Source organism: Haematobia irritans, chromosome 3, assembly GCF_050003625.1.
Source record: "Haematobia irritans isolate KBUSLIRL chromosome 3, ASM5000362v1, whole genome shotgun sequence".
Classification (NCBI taxonomy): Eukaryota; Metazoa; Arthropoda; class Insecta; order Diptera; family Muscidae; genus Haematobia; species Haematobia irritans.
In genome coordinates this window covers 210,988,049-210,998,662 of record NC_134399.1, presented here as the reverse complement: position 1 = coordinate 210,998,662, position 10,614 = coordinate 210,988,049, and the positions used below count along the sequence as shown (strand labels likewise).

The 10,614-nt window shown below is 24.5% G+C and overlaps 1 protein-coding gene across 3 annotated transcripts in view; it reads right to left on the bottom strand.

Annotated features, from left to right (window-relative positions):
* Positions 1–394: 394 nt before the first annotated feature.
* Rhp (GTP-Rho-binding protein rhophilin) overlaps positions 395–10,614 on the bottom strand; it is a 282,866-nt gene continuing 272,646 nt past the window's right edge. For all 3 annotated transcript variants that reach the window (XM_075302608.1, XM_075302607.1, XM_075302609.1), the window contains 5 exons: positions 8,937–9,205; positions 5,195–5,318; positions 4,543–4,859; positions 4,328–4,480; positions 395–734 (listed from right to left, as the gene is read on the bottom strand). In XM_075302608.1, coding sequence (XP_075158723.1) covers positions 534–734; positions 4,328–4,480; positions 4,543–4,859; positions 5,195–5,318; positions 8,937–9,205 — 1,064 coding nt within the window. In that variant the 3' untranslated portion in view covers positions 395–533. The remainder of the gene's footprint in view (positions 735–4,327; positions 4,481–4,542; positions 4,860–5,194; positions 5,319–8,936; positions 9,206–10,614) is intronic.

Below are 10,614 nucleotides of genomic sequence, written 5' to 3'. Positions count from 1 at the left end.
TTAATTTAAAAGTCCCTTATATGAAATATGTATTAAAAAACTATATATATTTTTGTTTCATAAACTTAAATATATATTTTAGACAACAAGGATTAACATATTTTTGCAACAATTATAGAATTAAAATTTTAGCATTAATTGTTTATATGTTTTTTTTTTTTATAATTTACAATTTAGCATAGAGAATATTTTCCACAAACCCAGAAAATAATAATGAAAGAATGAAGATATGAAAGATATTTTCTTCTTTTGAATTGAAAATTCATTATGTTTGCTTTTCTAAAACAAATATAATTTGTGTTGTTGAACTTATAAATAAACGTAAACAACTAAATTGTAATATTTATTTTAATTTTATTTATAATTAATATAATTAATTATGTATATGGAATAATTTTTATTTATTTTTATATCTCTTAATTTTTGTTTTATTTTGAAATGGCCACTGATATATAAATTGTTTAGTAATATTTTTCACTTTTCCAAGTATGTTTGTGTCTTTATTTTTATTTTAATTTAATTATTGCTTTTGCTTAAAATATTTTCGCTAAGCTAGGTGTACGTCGAAATGGATTCCATGAACTTGATGAAATACTACCCAGACGTGCCTTGGATGTAGACTTGCATCGAATTTTAGGTTTACTGGTTGTACCTGTTGGACTGGAAGAACCTGATGAAACACCTGAAGAGCTAGCAGCTGATAAAGTGGAAATTGATCCTTTTGATGATAAAGGCTACAAAAAGAAGTAAGGAAAAATTAGTATATTATGACAAAAATTGAATTGAATTATAAAAATTTGGTAAAATAGAAAAATCGATTTTTTACATATTGAACATTTTGTGAATGTACCGTTTATTAACAGAAAGGAAAACTCTTCTTGCAGTGTAGCCAGAAAGAAGAGTTTTCATTATGAGTAACGAAATTTTAGAGAAATTAATTTTTATTTTAATGGAAAAAATTATATTTAAAAGAGAGTAAAAAGATTAAGGATAATCGTTTATTTGCTTCTAAAGAAAATTTTCTCAATATTTTATATCTTTAGAAAATTTTCTCATAATTTTATTTCCATAGAAAATTTTGTCAAAATTTTATTTCTATAGAAAATTTTTTCAACATTTTATTTCTTTAGAAAATTTTGTCACAATTTTATTTCTATAGACAATTTTGTGCAAATTTTATTTCTATAGAAAATTATGTGAAAATTTTATTTCTATAGAACATTTTGTCAAAATTTTATTTCTCTAGGAACTTTTGTCAAAATGTTTATTTTTATATAAAATTTTGTCAACATTTTATATTTGTCACAATTTTATTTCTATAGAAAATTTTGTGAAAATTTTATTTCTATAGAAAATTATGTGAAAATTTTATTTCAATAGAACATTATGTTAAAATTTTATATCTATATAAACTTTTGTCAAAATGTTTATTTTTATATAAAATTTTGTCAAAATTTTATTTCTATAGAAAATTTTGTCAAAATTTTATTTCATTAGAAAATTTTGTCAAAATTGTATTTCTATAGAAAATCTTGTCAAAATTGTATTTCTATATAGATTTTTTTTCAAAATTTTATTTCTATAGACAATTTTGTGAAAATTTTATTTTTATAGAAAATTATGTGAAAATTTTATTTCTATAGAAAATTTTGTCAAAATTTTATTTCTATATAGAACTTTTTTCAAAATTTTATTTCTATAGAAAATTTTGTCCAAATTTTATTTCTATAGAAAATTTTGTCAAATTTTATTTATATAGAACAGTTTTTTTCAAAATTTTGATTTATATAGAAAATTTTTTTAAAAATTTATTTATATAGAATTTTTTTCAAAATTTTATTTCTATATAAAAATTTCTCAAAATTTTATTTCTATAGAAAATTTTTTCAAAATTTTATTTATATACAACATTTTTTTTCAAAATTTTGATTTATATAGAAAATTTTTTTAACATTTTATTTATATAGAATTTTTTTAAAAATTTTATTTCTATACAAAATTTTTTTCACAATTTTATTTCTATAGAAAATTTTCTCAAAATTTTATTACTATAAAAAATTTTGTCAAAAATTTATTTTTTCTATAGAAAATTGTCTGAAAATTTTATTTCTATAGAACATTTTGTCAAAATTTTATTTCTATAGAAACTTTTGTCAAACTGTTTATTTTTATATAAAATTTTGTCAAAATTTTATTTCTATAGGAAATTGTGTCAAAATTTTATTTGTATAGAAATTTTTTTCAACATTTTATTTCTATAGAAAATTTTGTCACAATTTTATTTCAATAGGCAATTTTGTGAAAATTATGTAAAAATTTTATTTCAATAGAACATTTTGTCAAAATGTTTATTTTTATATAAAATTTTGTCAAAATTTTATTTCTATAGAAAATTTTGTCAAAATTTTATTTCCATAGAAAATTTTGTCAAAATTTTATTTCTATATAGAATTTTTTTCAAAATTTTATTTCTATAGACAATTTTGTGAAAATTTTATTTCTATAGAAAATTATGTGTAAATTTTATTTCTATAGAAAATTGTCTCAAAATTTTATTTCTATAGAAAATTTTCTCACAATTTTAGTTCTATAGAAAATTTTGCCAAAATTTTATTTCTATAGAAAATTTTATCAAAATTTTATTTCTATAGAAAATTTTGTCAAAATTTTATTTCTATATAGAATTTTTTTCAAAATTTTATTTCTATAGACAATTTTGTGAAAATTTTATTTCTATAGAAAATTATGTGAAAATTTTATTTCTATAGAACATTTTGTCAAAATGTTATTTCTATAGAAACTTTTGTCAAAATGTTAATTTTTATATAAAATTTTGTCAATATATTATTTCTATAGAAAATTTTGTCAAAATTTTATTTCTATATAGAACTTTTTTAAAAATTTTATTTCTATAGAAAATTTTGTCCAAATTTTATTTCTATAGAAAATTTTGTCAAAATTTTATTTATATAGAACATTTTTTTCAAAATTTTGATTTATATAGAAAATTTTTTTAAAATTTTATTTATACAGAAATTTTTTCAAAATTTTATTTCTATATAAAAATTTCTCAAAATTTTATTTCTATAGAAAATTTTGTCAAAATTTTATTTATATAGAACATTTTTTTTCAAAATTTTGATTTATATAGAAAATTTTTTTAACATTTTATTTATATAGAAATTTTTTAAAAATTTTATTTCTATACAAAATTTTTTTCACAATTTTATTTCTATAGAAAATTTTCTCAACATTTTATTACTATAAAAAATTTTGTCAAAAATTTATTTTTTCTATAGAAAATTGTCTGAAAATTTTATTTCTATAGAAAATTTTCTGAAAATTTGATTTCCATAGAAATTTTTATCAAAATTTTATTTCTATAGAAAATTTTGCCAAAATTTTATTTCTATAGAAAATTTTATCAAAATTTTATTTCTATAGAAAATTTTGCCAAAATTTTATTTCTATAGAAAATTTTGTCAAAATTTTATTTCTATAGAAAATTTTGTCAAAATTTTATTTCTATAGAAAATTTTGTCAAAATTTTGTTTCTATAGAAACTTTTATTTCTATAGAAAATTTTGTCAACATTTTATTTCTATATAAACTTTTATTTCTATAGAAAATTTTGTTAAAATTTTATTTCTATAGAAAATTTTGTTAAAATTTTATTTCTATAGAAAATTTTGTTTCTATAGAAAATTTTGTCAACATTTTATTTCTATATAAAATTTTGTCACAATTTTATTTCTATAGAAAAGTGTCTCAAAATTTTATTTCTATAGAAAATGTTGTCAAAATTTTATTTCAATAAAATATTTTCTTAAAATTTTATTTCTATAGAAAATTTTGTCAAAATTTTATTTCTATAGAAAATTGTCTCAAAATTTTATTTCTATAGAAAATTTTCTCACAATTTTAGTTCTATAGAAAATTTTGCCAAAATTTTATTTCTATAGAAAATGTTGTCAAAATTTTATTTCAATAAAATATTTTCTTAAAATTTTATTTCTATTGAAAATTTTGTCAAAATTTTATTTCTATAGAAAATTTTGTCAAAATTTTATTTCTATAGAAAATTTTGTCAAAATTTTATTTCTATAGAAAATTTTCTGAAAACTTTATTTCTATAGAAAATTTTCTGAAAATTTTATTTCTTTAGAAAATTTTCTGAAAATTTTATTTCTATAAAAAATTTTGTCAAATTTGTGCCTGCTTTACGTTTTTCAGCCTACAATCAAATTTCTTTGAGTGTAGGTCGAATGTGATTATCATATGATTTAATTTACTCATAGCAAAATCTTAATTTTCCCCTTCTCCTTACCTTCAAATAATTCCTATCCATTGGAGTAATAACTTTCAGTTCCAGTGTAGAACCACACGATTGTATCAAACGCACCACTTGCTGATGTAGATACCATTTCACATCGATGCCAGCAATTTCTACTATGAAATCACCTTCTTTAATGCCACCCAACTGCAAAGAATATTTAATTTAGTTATATTTATGTTAAAAAATAAAAAAAAAATCCCACTTACATCTGCCAACGAATTAATTTCCACATGGGCAATCATAACGGGTGCATCACCTTGTACATGAAAACCAAAACTTTCAATTTCTTCCTTATACAAACTGCATCCAACCTCATGACCATCTGCAGGCGATGGGCAATGACAGTGATAGTGGGTACCATCATGATATATGGATGAACCTTTTTGTAGACGAACGCATCGTGGTGCTGTCCAATGACGTCGGGCAGAGAAAATGGCAATGGGACCAAGGCGTTTGAAGGGATCTTCAACTTTGTATGATGTAAAATCGGGACCCGTTAGCGAAAGGGTGAATTTAGAGGAAACTGGAAATTAAAAAAAAAGTTCTATTAATTTATATTCTTCATTAAATGATATATGATATGATAAAATAAAATGAAATTAAATAAAATGAAATAAAAAGAAATAAAATTCCAACATGTGGAAATTTTACTTAAATTTTGTCAATTGTAAACTTTTTATCCCTCAAAATATAAAAATTTTTTAAGCAACAGAAAAGAAAAATGTACCATTTATAATAAATTACGATGTAGATCACATTCAAAGAAATTGTTTAAAAATGTATGAGTCATTTCAAATTGCTTGAATTATGAAAATGGATTTATTCGTCTAATAATAAAAAATGTCCACATATATTCACCTTCAATTTGAACTTCCACCAAATCATCGATTTCATTTTCGGGTACTTCTACACTAAATTTCTCCAATTCATCCTGTGTTTTATATTGGGCTTCTTTAATGACTTGGGTTAGAGATGTTTTATTCTGAAATTAAATATGAAAATAAAATAAAATTTTTAACAAATATGTAAAAGAAATTAACAAAATTAAAAATTCCATTTACAATCGTTCGCTGAAAAAAAATATTCACCTGACATGAAAGATTATTTAACCTAAATTTAAGGATACACAATTCATACAATATTAAGGACAAATTTCTTTAAAATTCAGAAATTTTAAATAAAAAAGTTCATAATAATCTTCATAACCTCCATAATAATAAAAAAAGTTCATAATTTGAATGAAAATATTTATTTAGGTTTAACGATAAAAAGGCTAATTTTTTGGAATCAAAAAAAAAAATCTACTTCAAGTGTAAAAATAATTGGATCTAATTTTTGACCTTATCTGATCAACTCCCAAAAAGGGTTATATCTAATTACATCTAATTTATATGGCATTGGATTTACATACAAAAAAATATTTTTTGTCTTCAATCACAGAAATGATAGTATCAATTAAAAAGTTAATTGACAGTCATTTAAAAAATTGTTGATGTTATTAATTTTTGTGATTGATTTTGGTTTCAATTAAAAAATTTGTTGAATCAATTTAATTTTTTTTATAATTTTTAAAAATCAATTCAAACTCAAATTTTCTTGAAATTTTTTTCTGTGTATGGAAAAATTTTCTCTAATCTGTTTGTAGTTCTTTTTACAGTTGACTCTTTGGTACACTCTTTGTATTTAAAAGACTTAAGAAATAAACTTGAGTACAAGGACTTAAGCAACAAACTTTAGAATACAAAGACTTAAGAAGCAATCCTAAGACGGCGTACAATTTAAATACCTCATTGTTAGAGAAATTTAAACCCATATTTAATTGTTATCAGAAATTAAATTTTTATTACAGATGATATAGCATTACCTTCCTTGTGTTCTATATATAATTAGGTGATGAAAATGAGACAAATCCAATGATTCATACATAGAATTGGAAATAGCAACATATAGATTCAAATATTATATTATATCTGTTCATATGTGACGCTATGCTTATAGATACCCCTTCACATCTGCTACACTCAAAAAAAAAAAAAAAAAAGATTTTAAGGCATTAAAATGCGAATTTTGCTTATCATAGAATACGAATTTCTCTGATATAAAGTTTTTCCGTGTCCAAAAATCCACAAACTTTTCAATGAAGTCGTTTGCATTTGTAGATAAGTGATTCGACTTAAAATTGTTTATCCTAATATGAAAGAAAATACCAAAACCATTAGTGTAAAGACAAAATTTTTGGAACCGGACATGTTTTTTTCAATGTAAGATCCAACGTCTCTATTTTCAAAATCCAATTGTATCAAATCAGATAACTCAATTTTCATTCGGGGTGCCATCCACGACAATAGATTTGTTAATATAATGAAAATTCGATAAATGTGATTTGTTTTATGCACCTTTATATTTAAGGGAAAAACAACAACTTTGGAACCAAGTAATATTTTTTGCTGAGTGTTGGTAAATTAGAAAAAGCAAACGTAAATACATAGGAATAAATCAAACAGTCAATCGAGAACAAAACAGGCGTATAATTTTCTGCCATGTTAATGCCTTATGAAGAACTAGTAAACATTATAAGTGATGATGTACATGATGAATTCTAATATGGCATTTAAGAAGGCTTGGTTTGTTGCGCACATGTAATCAATAAGATCGAGTGTTAAACATGGATAAATCCACTTCAATATATGAAAACAAAATTCACATTTTCTCAAATGAACAATTTATTTGTTTGTTGAAATTTCAAAAAAGAAGACTTAGGCTGTTTTAATAAATATGGTTTGTTTTTTATTTTGTTTATTTACGTAGGTCTTTATGAACACCCAGTAGTAATAAGTGAGATAATGCATCCCTAAGTGCAGCATCAACATCCACCTAGCTTAAGCTTTTAGCCTCGATTAGAAATGAGCAGTTCTCGACCACGCAAAATGTTTCAAACAATACCATGTGGAATTTATGTGTGGCGTTCATGAATGCTTACAATGTGCCCCGAGAGGTTTGAAGAATCATTGAAATGGCAGTTAGATTTTTATTAGCGGTAGTAAAGGCGTTATAACAAAGATGAAGAATAATAGATATGATGGTGATGAGAAGACCATAGATGGAATACGTCGTGATGGTAAGTGATCATTATTTTTTTTCTAATCACATATTAGTTCGTATCGCATAAAATGCGGGGTTTTTAATGCTGGAACATATGTTTTTTTTATATTAAGCATACATAAATAAAGCCAGCTTTAAGTCAATAATGTTAAGAAATTGCAATTGACGGAAGGAAGTACTCAATTTTTTAAAGAAGAAGGTGAAATCCTAAGTTCTAAGCCTTATCAAACGGTTTGGAATAATTTGAATAAGACTGGATATGACAAGAAGATCGAATTGTAGACTGAAATGTAAATTGGACGACAACTTCAAACGAAATGAAATGCGGTGACCCAACGTAAATTGTGACACGTCAACAATTGTACTGTCTGAAGGAAGCTATCGCCCAGAAGCGCCCATTTTCGGGCAATAGGAGAGGAAATCCATTTGGGTTAGGTTAGGTATAGTGGCAGCCCATTATTTTAGGCTCACTTAGTCCATTGTGATACTACAGTGGAGAACATATTTTTTGTCACTGAGTGCTGCCCGATTAAACGTTAAGTTCAATGAGAAAGGACCTCCTTTTTATACCCAAGCCTGAACGGCTTTTCACATTACGGTAAAGCCTCTTAGAAAAGTTATAAAAACTCAGTGCAACCGATATTTTCATACCGTCAAATTTCCAATGATTGATTCAAATCAAAGTCTAGCTCGCAGTTGTTGTTCGAATCGTTCATTGATTCGATTTATGGACGTCCATCTGTCTGTCTGTCTATAGCTGCATTATTGTAATCAAAGTCTATGTCGCATTTGCTGTCCCTTTTTTGTTCTCCATACAGTAGCATTCATCCTCTGTCGAATCGATAACGTATCATGACGATCACATATAGACCTTGATTACAAAAATAAAGAAAGTGATAAGTAAGATTTTTACGGGAAGTAGGCGTTTGACCGTTTTCCCAAAATTTCATTCCTTAGACAAGAGAACCCTTGTTTCGTCGTATTGAGACTGCTAAATATTTCGACGACATTCGGCTGATGATATGCGTCAAAATAGAACAGAAGTGATTTCTTTTGATACGCTCTTTACAATAAGTATTTAAAAGACTTAAGAAATAAACTTCAACACAAAGACTTAAGTAACAAACTTTTGAATAAAAAGACTTAAGAAACAATCTTACAATTTTTAATATCCTTTGTGCGAGAGAAATTTATAACCATATTTTATTTTTACCAGGAATTATATTTTTATTACATACGTATGTGATAGCATTAGCTTCCTTGTGATCTTTATTTCTCAGTCCAATAGATATTTTGTTGAATTTATTAAGGAAAATTTTGTAATGGTCTATTGTCATTGTTTCAATTTCAGTTATTGTAAATATGTTTTCCTTGAGCCTCCCTTGTAAATAACTCTAAAAAAATTACATTAATTCTTTTTTAATGGCATCCCACAACAGATCATATTGGAGTAAGGTTTTTGTTTTCTGTTTTTTTTTTTTTGTGATATCTGACTCACCTTTAAATAACGACACATGCGCTGCAGACGTTGGGTTTCTTCATGACTAGCCATAGCTTCATTTAAATGGGCACGTTTTAATGCCGCCAAACTGGTGCACTCCTCATCATTGTCATCTGTGGCTGCAGCTGCTGCTGCAGCTATGCGCATAGCCTCCCGCGCATTACCAATGAACGATTCATTTGAGGTGGCCTGACTTTTTTTGGTACTCAAGGAAGCTTTGTCGGCATTGGCATCTATGCTGCGGGCTTCATAATGATGAGACACAGCTGTAGGTAAGCAAAAACACATAATGGAAGAATAAGAAAAAATTGATAAATATTTTTATTTGTTAGTGTTTTCTTTGATTTTCGATGTTAAAATGAAGAGGAAGTCTAAAAACAAAAAATGAGCAACTAAAAATTGGAGAATATTTCATCTTTGACTTTTTGTCTTTTTTTCTTTACGGGGGGTTCACAATTGGCCGCATTTGGGAACACATAAAGTTTATATATTTGTGAAAAATCAACAATAAGATTGCCGGTCATTATCAATACCGGGTCAATAATCGGAAATAGCCTCCATATAAAACGAATTTAAAATATGTAATAAATCCAAGTGTAAAATTATATGCTAAAATTTGAAAGAAATGCCACCAACAATATATCAAATTAAAAAAAATGTTTGTAGAGTTGTATCAAAAGAAAATATTTTTTTCATTAATTCAGAAATAACCTTTAAAGCAATTGATTTTTGAATTGAATGTGGAATTTTTTAATTAATATAAAAAAGGTTCAAATATGGGTTAAGACTTGTTTTAAGGAGTTTGAGAATCTGAGAAATCGATAACACGGATAGAATTCTACAAAAAGTGGTAGATTTTTTACTGTTTAGCAGATTTGTAGAATTATTGATGTTTTGGTAGATACCACTCCAACCACTCCCTTAAAATATTAATTTTGACAAAATTTTCTATAAAAATAAAATTTTCTATAGAATTTTCATTTTCTATAGAAATAAAATTTTGATAAAATTTTCTATAAAAAAGAACATTTGATAAAACTTTCTATAGAAATAAAATGTTGACAAAATTTTCTATAGAAATAAAATTTTGACAAAATTTTCTATAGAAATAAAATTTTAACACAATTTTCTATAGAAAAAAAAAATTTTGACAAAATTTTCTATAGAAATAAATTTTTGACAACATTTTCTATAGAAATAAAATTTTGACAAAATTTTCTATAGAAATAAAATTTTGACAAATTTTTTATTAAAATAAAATTTTGACAATTTTTTCTATACGAATACAAATTGGAAACATTTTCTATAGAAATAACATTTTGACAAAATTTTCTATAGAAATAAAACTTCTGTGGAACTAAAATTTTGGAAAATCTTTCTATAGAAATAAAATTTTGTTTTGTTATTGTTGGTTTGTACTTCAAGTTTATTTGGGCAAAGCCCTATAGACTGCAAGATGGTTGGATGGATGCACGTTTCGGAATTACCACATTACTCATCAGCATGCTCTACTTGCAGCAAAACTATCAACAAATTATCAGAAAAAAATTTAGGCAGTTCACCAAACCCAAAGTGAATCACACTTGAACCTTCCGAAAAAAGGTTTATGATAGTCGGCTTTTGCACTCAAATCGATGATTTGAAATTGGCAAAGGAAAAGAGAAATGTTTGTGCA